The following is a 14840-nucleotide window of genomic DNA, read 5'->3' as shown; positions in this document are numbered from 1 at the left end:
TATTTTGAATGAGTGTCATCTGCAAATACATTTTTGGCATAAAAAAAGGCTACAGTAAGTCTAAACATACTCTAAACTACATATGAAATGTATTTCATTTTTATTATTATCATTAGTAGTAGTAGTAGTAGTAGTAGTAGTAGTAGTAGTAGTAGTAGTAGTAGTAGTAGTAGTAGTAGGCTACTAGTAGTAGTAGTATTTTTTTTTTTTTTCAAGGTGGGATGAGCAAATATTTGTGAAGTATTCCTTGCATCAAATAAGCTTCCAACGAACCTTATTGACCACTGAATACTAAATGAGTTCTCAGTTGTTTTGTAGCCGGAATAGATCAAGTTTCTGCACTTTGGGTGCATAAAAACAAGTTGTAGGCCATGTTGTTGTTTCTCTCCTATTGTCCATGGCACCCCTCTCCAACCCCCCACCCTCCGTATTTGACTTGGACTTGTGATTGGTGGAGAAGGGGTGGCTCTGTCGTCATAGCCCGAGCGCCCATTCATCAGTGGACTTGGGCGTTGTACTCCGCATCTCATTTGCGGCGCAGCCAATTTCTCCATTTACAAATTCTGCTCGAGAAAAAAATTGAAGGAATTCGCGTTTCTTTAGCTGCATCGGGAGACATTTTGCAAGTTCTTATCCGTCCCGTGTGGTAATTTTGCTCTCGAGTTGATTCCTCGGCTTCGGTTTGAGAATAAGGTATCGGCGTTTGACTTGAATTTTGGAAGGAGGCTTGCGGTCTTTGTTCATTCATTTGATCGGTTGGGTTCCTTTGTTGGACCAAAAGCATGGGAGCACAAACCTCCAAAACCGCTGGAAAGGGAGAAGTTGCCGCAGATAAGCCTGCAGAATGTGCGGCTGTTGCAGCCAAAACAAACGGACAGGTAAATGACTATTTGGATTGTTTGATGTTATTTATCAAGTAGAATTTGGTCTTAATTTAGCAATGTGTTGCGTCAATGGCGTGCTCCATGTTCAATTTAGCGCATCCCCACGCTCACCGGTATTGAGGGAAAGTGGCCACATGTATCAATTTTCACTGGCGACTTTGCGTGCGCAATTTTAAACGTTTGGCAACGAAAGATTGTTTCAAGTGGGGACAATTAATTCAAATGCTTTTATTAAATTGATACATATTGATATTTGCTTGTTTGAGCATTAAGGGAGTCATGCGCGTATCCTTTATGGAACAAGCTATTTCGTTTCTTAGAGAATGGATCAAATGACATTTCTAATTCACTGTAACCATCGCACAATCACTGTGAGTCTCGGGCTCATAAACATTGTGGCTGCGTGTTATCCAGTGATTAAAGGGTGCTGGTTTGTAGTCGCTCTCACTGGCATGGCCATTTTAAAAATGATACCACGCCTTTGTTGCCAGGTTCGAGAAAAGGGCCCTGCTCCATGCGCTCATAACTCAAACCATCAACTCATTTGAAAGAGGAGCAGGACCAGAGACGGCAAAACGCTCTAAACGGGATATAAAATGTATTGTTTGACGAAATGGGCCATTAAAAATTCCCCAAATTCCTGTGTTATTTCCACCAAGCAGACACGCGACGCCGCTTAGTGGATCCCAGCGGTACTGAGGTCTAACTGACTAGCCTACTGCTGAAAGCCACTGATCTGTCGTCACTCTCCTAGTAACAGATGTTGCTGCAGTTTTAGGACTATTTTCCCATTGGTTACTAGTAGTCGACGAGCATGAATAAATATCACAGCACGCCAGATTTTGCAGGGGGGCAGTCTTGCATCCACATCTTCATAGGAAGATCCTTATTTGGCCTTTTAGTGGCGAGATTATGGGCAATCAACACAGTGTAGCCCCATTGTTTAATCAGCATGGTGATGTGCATGCATAGGAGTGACATTTTTCTCATGTTTCCTCCCAGGAGAATGGCCATGCCAAGACCAATGGGGATGCCTCTCCAGCTGCAGAGGAGGCCAACAAAGCTGATGTGCAGGCCAACGGCAGCAGTCCTGCCGAGGAGGCGCCGAAGGAGCCGGCAGAGAAAGTAGAGGCGGCCGAGACCAACGGAGAGAAAGAGCCCGCCGCCACCAACGGAGAGGCTTCAGCCAAGCCAGAGGAAGGCACCCCCTCCACCAGCGAGGACGGCAAACAGAAGAAAAAGCGGTTCTCCTTCAAGAAACCCTCCTTCAAGCTCACCGGCTTCTCCTTCAAGAAGACCAAGAAGGAATCCGAAGAGGCGGTGGAGGAGGGAGCCGCCGCCCCGGCCCAAGAGGAGAAGGCAGAGTCGGTGGAGGCTGCAGCTGAGGAGGTCAAGCCAGCTGAGGAGGGAGTGAAGGAGGCTGCGGCCGAGGAGCCAAAGGCAGAGGAAGTGAAGGCAGAGGGGGAGGTGGCAGAGGAGAAAGTGGCCGAAGCTTCACCTGCTGAACCGGAGACTGCAGCTAGTCCGGAGGCCCCGGCTGCCAACGCCGAGTGATCCTGCTAAACGAACGAGATACCGGAACGAAGGAGTGGAGAGAACCTGTCTGAAGGAATGCGAGGACTTGTCTAAAACCAGGGATTTTTTTGTTATTTTTTGTTGGTGTTTGTTTATTATTCTACAACCATTTCATCCATAATGACTGCAATGTCCTTGGCAGTGATGGACAGAAGGTGTACAGGAGAGCGTGCCGCTTCCTCACTGCTCCATTGGTGTTTGCATTTATTGTGATGTGGGTGAGCGTGTCAGTGTGAATGCGAGTGTGAATGTTTTCTACATTCAACCATGACTGTGTTGACAGGTTGGTGAATTTGACATATTTAATTGAAGTATTTGGTGCTGGGCAATTGGATGTAGCAGCTAAAGCTGTGTTTGCAAGATTGACACATTGTGATATTTAAAGGGAAAGTCCTAAACCAAGTCTTAATGTTGTCTTTGCAGTGCACAGTTGTTTACAACTCAAGCTCAATGCTCCTGTGGACACACGACCATTCCTGAATGATTAGTTTTAGTTAATAGGTGCTCATCACTTTCCATTAGATTCCACCATTTCCAGACTTAGTAATGCACGTTGTATAGACTTTGATATTACTGGTTTTATGGCTGAGATGTACCTAAATGACTGAAGTTTTTAACAGATTACCCATTGTAAATGAAGTTTCCTTGTTTTTCACCATTTGTAAGATTGAATAAAATTGGAGATGTTTTAAGCAGATTTTGCATCAAGCTGTGATGACTATAACTCCACACTGAAAATTGTGTTGATTAGACTGAAAAGAACACTAGACACTATCCTTTTTTGTGCATAGGCATCACTAGCCTGGCATTGCATTTGCAAATGCGATTTGAGCAGCTGCCACAGCAAATGAAAATGAGCTAGCTGGTAGCTAGCTTCAGAAGTTCATGTCCAGGCTAAGGCTTCACCCTATTAAAGAGTGAAGGTATACCTGCCTACAACATGGTATTGAGGTGTTCAGTCTATTTTCCTTGAGCACGGTGGAAGAATATAAAGTATGAATTGGCACTCTGAGCTCATTGATTCAGCTCCCATGATGGCTTTCTGAAATTTGAGCTGGTGTGAGATTTTTCATCTAGGTTTTTGTTGTGGTGAGCAGGGTTCTGCCAAGGTGCTTGAAGTGCTTGGATTTTGAGGGAAAAAAATCAAGTCCTGGAATACCGTGAAAATAGCTCATTTTTTAAACAAGGTGCTTAAAAGTCCTTCAATTTCACATGAACCACATAATGCTGTCTGTCAGTGACTGTCACGTCTTATATTTTCACGAAAGTTGGTATTAAACAGACAAAAGGTGCTTACTGGGGTATGAGCATCTGTTCAAAGTCAAAGCAATCTTTAGACAAATATTTCCCCATCGCATTCACAAGATTAATAGAATGAACTTGTTAAAGACAAAATGTAATATAATGCAAATTTGATGCCCATTTTGTGGCAAATTTATATTTGAAAATCAGTTATTTGATTTGCGTGAAGTCCTTGAAAATGAAAAAATAAATAAATTGTGCTTGAAAAAGTGCTTGAAAGTCACTGAATTTCGTTTTGTAATGTCTGTATGAACCCTGGGTGAGGATAATGTTCATGGGGATTATTTGCATTACAGCACCCTCATGTGGTGAGTGGCTGAATGAGATGGAAGTGTAGAGTTGCTGTTTCCATCAATCTTATTCTAACCCATTCAGGTCTTGATCTGAAGATGGTGAAGCAGAGAAGTTCATCTTTAAAAGACCTAGATCTCTATTCGACTTGCATATTTTTGAGTTAAACTTGGTATCTGCTTTTTTAAAGGGGCATTTCACCCTGCAAAAAAACCCATAATGTTAGAAACATGCAGAAACTAAATTAGTTTAAGAGTTATTGAGTTAATGTGAAATTGTCTACCAAACTCACAGGGAAGACGCTAAATCTTTTAACTCACTGAAATGATCTAGAAAGAAAATGTAACTGGCCCAAAGCCTTTGTAAAGGATACTGTTTAGAATATTATTTCCCCAGCTTATTTTTGTTTTAAAAGGGGTAGCTGGATTCGCTCAAGATCGTGAGATCATCACACTTATGTGAAAACAAATCATCTGGCAGTGTCAGGTTATAAAAGGGGTGAAGAGGGCCAAAATCAAATAAATTCCAACCAAATATCAAATGAAGCCTGTAGTACTAATCTTCATGGTGGGAGAATAGAATGGTGAGGTGAATTTTCAGTGAAATGCCCATTTGAGCCTGTCAGCACATTCTACAAAATATGTGATTATTGCAAGCATATTTTTCTCCCAACTTGCATAATTTGCAGTGTGACAAAGTGAGATGTCCTCGCTGAACTTCAGATTCCTCTCCTCGGGAAATGCCTGAGCTGCTTGGAAAACAACCACAGCATAATTGTGTGATAAGATTTGGGGTTATAGCTCTGTTTGCTCAATCACAGAGCTCCTGGCTTTGCACTGTAAATGATAGTGTTCAAAACAAACATTTTTACTATGTCTAGAGCTGCCGTAATTTCGGTATCTATAGCAAACAACTGCACACATGCATCTAACTGATAGTTTTGCTCACCATTGACATGTTGGGAATCTAGGAAATCCAAAACCTCATGAAAACACCAGAATATTTTTAAGAGTAGAAGAGACGTCTTGTCCAGGGTGTTTTTTAGCTGCCCACAGCTGTACCCAAGCTCCTTTTAAACCGTCCATTTCCTTTGCTCCCAGATTAACCTCATGTACTCCACCATAGCCACCGCAAGAAGGGTGTGTTTTTATGCATAATATTTCTGTCCCTGCGTCCCTGGACTGCATGTCCTTCTTGGACAGGATTTTGAGGTGTCGGCTGCCCACCTCTGCCCCGGCCCACATGCTGCTCACAGTGTCCCGGCAGCAGCTATCCCAGCATTAATTCATTCATTCATTCATTATTTCTTTCTTTCAAAAATTAGACAGATTTAGGCTATACATAAATAAATAGATGGTAAATGGCCTGCATTTATATAGCGCTTTTATCCAAAGCGCTTTACAGTCAGTAGTTACATTCACCCATTCACACACCGATGGCGGCAGGCTACCACGCAGGGTGCTGGCACACCAATGGGAGCAATTTGGGGTTCAGTATCTTGCCCAAGGACACTTCGACACGCAGACTGGAGGAGCTGGGAATCGAACCACCGACCTCTTTTATCCAAAGCGATTAGTGGACGACCCGCTCTACCTCCTGAGCTACAGCCGCCCCGATACAGATGAATACATAGATCGTGGTCACTCAGTGACAAATGCTGTAGCTCCTGTCAGGATAGTGTTGTCACTTTGCTCCTACACACTCCTACACTCATGTGTAGGGGTCCACAGTCCTGAAAGAGGCTACAAATGATGGAATACCAGACAGCATACGCACATGGAAAACGAAAATAAATCAAAGTGTAATATTCGTCTAGGATGCAGCTGATAATTTGGGAGTGTGGTGACATGGTTGTGGAGTGGACCGTGGTCGCTGCCCTGTCTGTCTTCCTGTCTGTAACGCCATCTGCTCCACCTCTCACCCCGACCACAGCACGTCTCTGAATGACAGTCCTCTCAGCTGCTTGTGGCTTATGGCTGGCAACCCCCGGTGGTTTCCTCTGCCCAATTTACTCTCTGTTCTGTCTCCCTGGGCCCCTCACCTAACCACCATCCCTCTCTCCCAGGGAGGATCAAACAGCTCTGCCCTGCCAAAGCACCGTCCCTGTCCCTCATCCACCAGAACTATTTTCAGCACACACATTCGGTCTTGCAGTCTTCTGTAAACTGTGGCTGCCACCAGTAGACAACCAATGACTGTCATGTGGAGAAGGATTATATTTTTACAATCCTTATCCATCCCATCTCCGATATCCGGAGCCATGAGAATAAGCTATTACAAGAAAGTTAGCTAATACAACAAGATAAGACACATAAGAGTGCATCGCATACTTGATACATTTTGCTATGGCTGGTTGCCTACTGTGAGCACTACGGTTGTTATGCTATCACCTGTAGGACCTACTTCCATGAGATAAAGATTTGTGTGTTGTTGTTGTTGTTGTTGTTGTTGTTGTTGTTGTTGTTGTTGTTGTTGTTGTTGTTGTTGTTGTTGTTGGGGGCGGGGGTTGGGTGTGGGGGGGCAGTATTTTAATGTATTTTGCAACAGTTTAAAATGGAAAGTATAAGTCATTCCCAGTTGTATTAATGATCGGCATAGAGAGTAGTGTAAAATAGGCAGCAGGGTGGCATAGAGAGTAATGTAAAATAGGCAGCAGGGTGGCATAGAAAGTAGTGTAAAATAGGCAGCAGGGTGGCATAGAAAGTAGTGTAAAATAGGCAGCAGGGTGGCATAGAAAGTAGTGTAAAATAGGCAGCAGGGTGGCATAGAGAGTAGTGTCTATCATCTGACACCCCATTTACACCTGGTTTTTAAATGTGACCTGTATCCGGATAAGTTATCTGGATAAGGAAAAATGCATGCTAATGCAAGGTGTAAAATGCATTGTGATCAGGATGTGATCAGAACTTCCTGACCACATCTGCAGGTAGTCTGGCTCACATTGTGTTCAGATCATTTAAACCCCATTTACACCTGGTTTTTAAATGTGACCATTATCCAGATAACTTATCCGGATACAGGTCACATTTAAAAACCAGGTGTACAGTATGGGGTGTGAATGACTCAGGTTCAAGCTCTTGTGATGGAAATCATTCACCCCGCCGACGTGTCCTTGAGCAAAACAGTGAATTCCTACTAGCTGCTCTGTAGAATTTTTCCCAGGAAATGAATAAAGTGTCACATAAACTGAACTGGCTGAACTGGGAATTAGGACATTTCTACAATCTCCAATGTATAATAGTATAATTGCATTTGAGCCAATAAAATGACCCATTACTTTCATGTTTCAATCAGTTGAAGTTTAACAGTGCCTTCAAGTAATTTTTCTATAAGAAATTCAGTCAGCTTTAAGGATCACATTGAAAAATTGTTACTGAGACAAAAACATTTGTTAAGACATCTTTTATTTTGGTCATTATGCGTTACATGACATAATGCATATTTAGGGATATAACAATGTTGCTGGTAAACAGTTTGCATTGGTATGACAGCATTGTTGGTGTCTTATATCATCATAATGGTCAATTTGACCATTACTATTTCACAATGTTCAAGTCACAGACAAGGACAACAGGTACAACATGTTGCACAGAAAGTATTTGTGTACTTTTAATAAGATTATTGGTCACCAAAAAACAAGGTACAAAACAAACAAAAAACAAAACAAAACAAAACAAAAACAAATAAACACACACACAAAAAGAATCACCAGTTGAAGTCAGTATAAAAGGAACAGAGTGGAAAAGAAAAATTAAGGACACAACACAGTTATAACACCTCAATTTCACATGCTGTCTCCATTACAAAAGCTCACTGGTAACTTTGTGGATTGCTTCCCCCATCCCTGATAACATGTTTTCATAAATTAGATTTCCTTCTTCTAAGCACCCATTTCTTGTATTTTTCAAGTCAAGATGCTACTATTCCTCAAAGAAGAGAGTGAACTACCTGTCTGTGTTTGGCTGAGGAAAAATGAACAGGGAGTTTACTTTAGTTTGAGAAATAGATTGCAAATTTAGTTGTTTGACCTTTGGGAACTCCCACCGTATCACGTTGAAGCAATGAGGAACCCAGAGAAAGAGCAGTGGACATTCTCGGCAGCAAAGACGCCATTGGCCTCATCATCGGGGATCTGGAGGTAGACTGTGTCCTGCTCATCGAGCAGCAAGACAGCGCTACCTGACATCTGGTCCAGGAAGCCCTTGTTGTACTCATCATAAGTGAACATAACAGGCTGGCCATTCTTGTACAGAGCCACCAGGGCATGAGCTCCATTGACGTGGATGCTGTAGGAGAAGTAATAAACTCCGGGCACCTGGCAAGTGAACAGGCCAGACTCAGGGTCATAGTGATTCTCGGCATTGTACACGATCTGGTCAAACTTAATGGGGGTGCCAGCAGCAGGGTAGGGAGTGGCCAGAGAGGCAGTGAAAGCAGACATGGGGGACTTGACCATAATCTCACCAACTCCCATGCTCTTCTCATACATAACCTCACCAGCAGGACCAGGGGGGCCGGCGGGACCGGCTGGGCCCTCGGCTCCATCGACACCGGGCTCACCGGCCTGACCAGGGGGACCCTGAGGTCCGGAAATACCCTTAGCAGCCAAGCCAGAGGGTCCGGGAGCACCAGGGAGACCTGGGTGTCCCTTCAGGCCAGGAGCACCAGAGGGACCAGAAGGCCCAGCAGATCCTCTGGGACCTGGAGCGCCATCAGAACCAGAGGCACCATTTTCACCTGCGCGGCCGGGAAGACCTTTAGGCCCAGCGGGGCCAGGGATACCTGAGGCACCTGTGCTACCTGGGGCCCCGCTGTCACCTTTGTTACCTGCAGCTCCAGTGGCACCTCTGGGGCCAGTGGGACCAGCTGTGCCTGGATAACCCTGCTTGCCTGGGAAACCCTGTGCTCCCTGATCTCCCTTGTATCCCTTATGTCCCTGAGATCCGGTTGCACCTGTGGCACCTTTAGGGCCAGCAGGGCCGCTCTCACCTGGGAAACCTACTGGACCCTGAGGGCCAGTTGCACCAGTGGATCCAGTTGCACCAGTAGCACCAGTGGCTCCAGTTACACCTTGCTCACCCTTTGTGCCTGTGACACCTGTGGCCCCTGTATATCCTCTGTCTCCCTTCTCTCCATTTGCACCTGGCTTGCCATATCCGGGGACTCCAGGGGCACCAGTGGCTCCAACAGGTCCCTGGTGGCCTTTAGGACCAACTGGGCCGGGCATACCTGGGGCTCCGTTCTCACCTGGTTTACCTGACATACCTACACCAGTGGCACCAGTGTGGCCTTTGGGTCCCTGTGGTCCCATGGGACCAGGGCTACCATCCCTACCTGGGCTACCTGACTTTCCTGCCTCACCGGTCATACCTGGCTTTCCTGGCTTTCCAACCCCGGCCAGACCAGGGGCTCCAGTTGCGCCCACAGGTCCAACAGGTCCTCTCTCACCCTGAGATCCGGTTGCTCCCACCCCTCTATCACCCCTAACTCCTGGCAGGCCAGGTACACCTGGATGTCCCTTCAGACCAGACTCTCCCCTGGGTCCCATTGCTCCGGGTAGACCTGAAGATCCAGGCTTGCCAGTAGCAGAGAAGCCAGCGGGTCCAGGGCTTCCAGAAGGTCCGGGCATTCCTCTGGGTCCCTGAGCGCCGGAAGCTCCAGCGTCTCCCTTCTCACCATGGGCACCAGGAATGCCAGGCTTGCCAGGTCCACCTGAGGATCCAGGTTTGCCTGCGATAGAGTGGCCAGCAGGTCCCTGGGCTCCAGGAGGACCCTGGGCTCCAGGCTCACCAGTGGCATCCTTACCTGGCTCGCCAGGAGGGCCAGGGGGTCCCTCAGGGCCGGGCTCACCTGGGGCACCAGGCTCACCTGCCACTGACACAACTGTGAAGAATAAGACAGAGATCCTCATCAATACCTAAAAAAACAACAACAACAAACGAACAAACAAACGAACATCATATACAATAACAACTGAAACTTTAACCATAGTGGATTTTCATAATGATAATACACAACTTGATTTATTTTTCCAAGTTGTGTATTGTTATTACTCCTATGAACATTGCATTATAATAGGCCTCCTATAGTAATGCCTTTGCAATTGCATACACTTAATGGTAGTAACATGTTGCAGTGTATGGACCCCTGCTTTAATTACCATGTTATCAAATGTAGCAAGCCTTAATTGCACTTGGTCAAGTGTATGCAATTGCAAAGGCATTACTTAGGAGGCCTGTTATACCATTATAATGCAATGTTACATCCATAATAATAATATACAACTTGGAGCTTTTAAGAAAAGCCACTGTGGTTAAAGTTTCAGTTATCCATACACTACACGCTACTACCATTAACATGGTAAAGACAATGCTATCATAGAGCAAATTTAAGTTTTTCTGAAGTGTCTCTATACTTGTATTCCATTAAAGTGCCAACCAGCAGCAGGACATGGTTGTACTGGACAGATCTCAGGTCTGAGTCTGTGTGAGTATGAATGAGTTTGTGGCAGAATGTTGTTGAAAAAGAACATATCATAAGAATAAGTAAAAGCATTTCGCGTATGTCCCCTGCTATGTCACTACTAAAATACAGTAATAGTATGTTGCAAAGCAACGTATTTATTCAATGATATTTGATGCTGAGCAGGTGGGGCAAGTCTTGTGCTCTGGGTTGCCAGTCACTCACTCACTCACTCACTCACTCACTCACTCACTCACTCACTCACTCACTCAATGAGTCAATTAATCAACTCTTTCCTCAAACCCTGAGCTCTTAAAAACTGCCAAATAATTTTTTTAATCTGTCTTTCCTATCAATTTTGGTATCATAGTTGCTATTTTTGTATATAGTGGAGTTCAAAGAGTTTGAGAAATCTCCAGGGGACTTCTTTGTGAAAGCGTATGTCTGAATGAGAGGGAGTCTTTTTTAATTTGCTGCCTTCATGTGGCATCACTGCTTGGCCGACCATAAAGCCAAACAGATGTTTCTACTTCTGTGTGAGGCAGGCACACCCAAACAAACCACACTGCTGGGTGACTGGACTGTAATTGTCTGTAACAAACTAAAAATAATTCAGCATGAAGCACATATAGTTTATGCATATGTTCTCAAATAAAAATAGCACTATTTAGATATGCACAAAAGTAGTAATGCCCATTTTGTATTGCATGCCAATCCAACATGTAGTGATATCAATCTCTCTATTGTCTTCAATAAAGGAAAGAATCCTAGAAAGTTTGTAGGTGGTGAACTTTTTCAGCTTAAATGACTAAAGTGAGATATATGCTAAATCTACTGAAAATGATGCATCTGAAAAGGGCAGCTCAAAACTCACAACAACAGTATGTCCATCAAAATGTTAGATATCAATCACTAGAGGGAGATATTAAGCTAAATTCACCCAGACATTGATATGAAAAACATGAGCTAGCCTACAGCCAATAAAAGCAGTTACAGCGATGCACAGAGGAAAGAAAGTTTCTAAAAGTGTCTATCATGTTAACTGTTATGAAACAGGCCCAAATGCAAAAAAAAAAAAAAAAAAAAAAAATTATATGAGAAAGAATAAGTAAAAGCCTCGGTAACACTACAATAACTGGAAGAAAGGATTGAAGTTAGATGCCGTTATCAAACATCATCCTATCCTTCCAGAGAAAGAAATGACTGCAAAGCTGCACACCGTATAAATAAGCCGTTATGCAAATTCTTAATCTAAACAGACAATGTAATTGGACAAGCATCTGCACCCTCACAGCCAATCAGAGCACGAGAGATCAGGATGGTTCCAGAGCCAATTGGAGTTCAAGTTTCAAAGTCGAGTGAGTAGAGTGTGGCTGCCTGTGGCCCGCCTCTGTTTGGGTGTCTACTCTCTTCCTATTGGCCAGGACAGAGATGCTCATGCTTTAGCAGGAGAGCCAAAGGTAAGAGGCAGGATCGTAGAGAGAGTGGGTGAAATGTTGCTTGCAAAGAGAGGTATTATTGAGTGAGGATGTTCCGTATGTGAAGAAGGTATGCATGTCTGTGAGGGCACAGGGCACAAAGATAGTTTGTAGAGACAGCAGGAGGCTGCAGGTGGTTCTTACCATGGCTCTTCACAGAGTAGGGCTGGTACTGAGGAGCGGCCTTTACCATCTTCTTCACCACATATCTCTCTCCGTGGGCAGCTGTCAAGGCCACCAGGAGGAGGAAGATGCTTGCTACACGTATGTCCATTATCAAAGGTCAAATCTGCAAAAGGAACAGGTAGACATTTAGGACAACCAGCCTCTTTGCATCAAGGTTGTTCAAGCAGTGGCCTTCTCTCTAGTTCTGTTTTCTTTCAAAACTTCAAAACTTTTTTCAACTAAATCTACAAGTTTACATCTTTACAGAAAACTCTATGAAGAGCAAATGTAGCCTAAGTAAAGCACAATAAAAGCAGCCAAGTTAAGAGTAACAGGTGGAGATTTCAATGCTAGATCTCAGCATCCTGGATCCTCCACTGGCATTTGAATGGAAGATCCAGGCATCACCCCCAGGCTGCTCGGCTTCCCCTCCCCAGCCTGCTTGCTTTCCCCTGGCACAGGAGCCACTGTAGGCCTGAGAAGAGCCCAAATGTTGCCTACACTCCCCCAGAGATGGAGATGCTTAGAGCGGAAGGCAAAACACACACATACCGGCATCCAAAGAGGAGGAAAACAAATCTCTTCCGCACCAGTGAGCTGCTGGTGCCGCTGTATATCCTTAGGGTGGGAGCACAACTGAGGATATGCTGCTTTCCAGTACAATGATGTGGGTATTTATACCATATCTGCCCCTCGCATCATTAAAAAAAAAGCCCCCACCACACAAGTACCTCCCTCCTTCTGAGCTAGGCTGTAATTAGCAGACAGATCTGCCCAAAGCAGGCATGTCACATCAGGGTGCCTCCATGTCTTGAATATCCAGACACATGATTATCACTTATTTCAGTCTTCTTCTCTCAACGACACAATCATCAAGTTCAAGCAAAAACAGCAGCAAATAAATAAGTCAATAGAGATGAGTGACGTGCATGCTGTTTTGGCTGGGCTTAAAATTAAAGGGACATATTAAATTTAGTTGGACTGACTCTCATTCATTTTGTTTTTGCAACATATATATTTTTCACATGTTCAGGACATGTTTATATTTATAAGTGTTTATAAGACCCCTAAATATCCCAACATGTGAATAAACTCAAAACAAACAAAACATATTTCTAGGGGCACCATCATTGCTTCACAAAGCTGGCATTGAGGATGTACAGTAGCAGACTCATCTCCAAATTTACATCTCCCTCAGCCTGTCGGTGTAGACTTGCCCTTTACCTCTGCTGACCGTCTGGGCACCTTCCACCCCGCCATGATAAGGTAAACAGGGGAAATGGTGGGAAATGGAAAGGTTGTGCAGAGTGCTATGGATGAAAAGTGTGTGTGTGTGTGTGTGTGGGGGGGGGGTGTAGCTTGGTAGGATTATTCTATGCATTCAGCCTACCTTTTCCCATCTCTATCTATCTATCTATCTATCTATCTGTCTGTCTGTCTGTCTGTCTGTCTGTCTGTCTGTCTGTCTGTCTGTCTGACTTAATGCATCTCAGCAGAAATACCAAGACTGAGGTTTCAATAACCACATGGCGTTTAATAACACCTATCATCACAATTGTGCTTGATGTAGTACATCTGTACATATTTGTAGCTTTTCATCCTGAGATCAACAAAGTATCCTGAATATTATTTGGTCAGCTTTGGGGCTAATGGAGGACAGAGAGGCTTTGATTTTCGGTCACTATTTCAGGGCGAACAGTTTATAGTCGTTAGGTGGTGTATTTGTGTAAGTGTTTCACCCTCCAAACAACTAATAAAGCTATATAAAGAGCTGCTGGAAAAGACATTTGGGTCTGTTTCTGTCCCAGTCTTGTGAATGTGAGGTAGTGTGTGGTGACTGTTGCATGCAGTACCAATGTTTAGACACCAGAGGGCAGGTTTTACTGCTGCACCTCCACAGAGTGGGATGCTGTCGAGAAGGGGCCGTGCCCCTGTGGTCACTTGTTATTTTTGGTCGCTCAGCACATATACATCATCAGAGGTTTTCGGGCCTATTCCTACAATTAGAGCTGGTTTCTGTCATGATGTTGTATTTCCTCAATCAGCTATATCCTCCAGTATTATCCTCCCTCACACCCCACCTTGCTGCTTACTTTGAGATCCTCCAACTGTAATTTCTCAATTTCAGCCTGGCCACATAGGAAATGCATACACCCAAATAATCATATGTTCTCAAACACACAAGTAGCCATAAACGATGTGTAGGGTACTCTATATTCCATCCATGGGGCCATTTATGGACATCTCCTTCCTGTGTTCACATGATGAATATGCTGATGACTGATGTGTGAATATGTGTATATTTGTGTACAGGATGATGTGAGATTTAACAGGTTTCTGCACAAGGCACCTGTAGCCTACAAGTTACACAACACGTGACACTGAGAGCCTTCTTTCACCAAAGCTATAATTAAAGATTCTACGACATGGAGCTTGTTTGAACTTTTCTTTCTTTTTTATTTTTCAGAATTAGACCAAATTATCTGCAATCTTCCTAAGTGCTACCTTGCAAGGCTTATAGCACTTAATCATGGTTAACAAGCATTGTTTGAGCTTGCTGTTCCTGTCAAAGTTTGAAGCGGAGGTTCTGAATATCTTGGGATGATAAGGAAATGTCAGATGACACGTGAGCAGGACACGTGCAACTCAAGCAGTAGCTAAAGATGGAGGCCCAACACAAGGC

At 44.1% G+C, this 14840-nt stretch overlaps 2 protein-coding genes across 3 annotated transcripts; one reads left to right on the top strand and one right to left on the bottom strand.

The window, feature by feature from the left end:
• Window positions 1–578: 578 nt before the first annotated feature.
• Window positions 579–3109, top strand: marcksb (myristoylated alanine-rich protein kinase C substrate b). Of its 2 annotated transcripts, none has more exons than XM_083633475.1 (2): window positions 579–878; window positions 1890–3109. In XM_083633475.1, exons 1-2 carry the CDS (start codon window positions 783–785, stop codon window positions 2436–2438), a joined length of 645 nt encoding a protein of 214 aa, XP_083489601.1. In that variant the 5' UTR covers window positions 579–782; the 3' UTR covers window positions 2439–3109. The 2 variants fall into 2 exon arrangements, with proteins under 2 accessions (XP_083489601.1, XP_083489600.1); XM_083633474.1 differs by having other exon boundaries at window positions 1887–3109.
• A 4336-nt stretch (window positions 3110–7445) lies between these two features.
• On the bottom strand, window positions 7446–12799 carry col10a1a (collagen, type X, alpha 1a). Its single transcript, XM_083634370.1, has 3 exons — window positions 12710–12799; window positions 12137–12281; window positions 7446–9935 (listed from the first exon to the last, which is right to left on the bottom strand). Exons 2-3 carry the CDS (start codon window positions 12264–12266, stop codon window positions 8101–8103), a joined length of 1965 nt encoding a protein of 654 aa, XP_083490496.1. The 5' UTR covers window positions 12267–12281; window positions 12710–12799; the 3' UTR covers window positions 7446–8100.
• Window positions 12800–14840: the final 2041 nt, after the last annotated feature.

The sequence above is a fragment of the Poromitra crassiceps genome (assembly GCF_964638095.1).
Source record: "Poromitra crassiceps genome assembly, chromosome: 3".
Taxonomy (NCBI): domain Eukaryota; kingdom Metazoa; phylum Chordata; class Actinopteri; order Beryciformes; family Melamphaidae; genus Poromitra; species Poromitra crassiceps.
The sequence above is the reverse complement of the archived record's forward strand: the minus strand, read 5'-3'. Positions and strand labels throughout refer to the sequence as shown.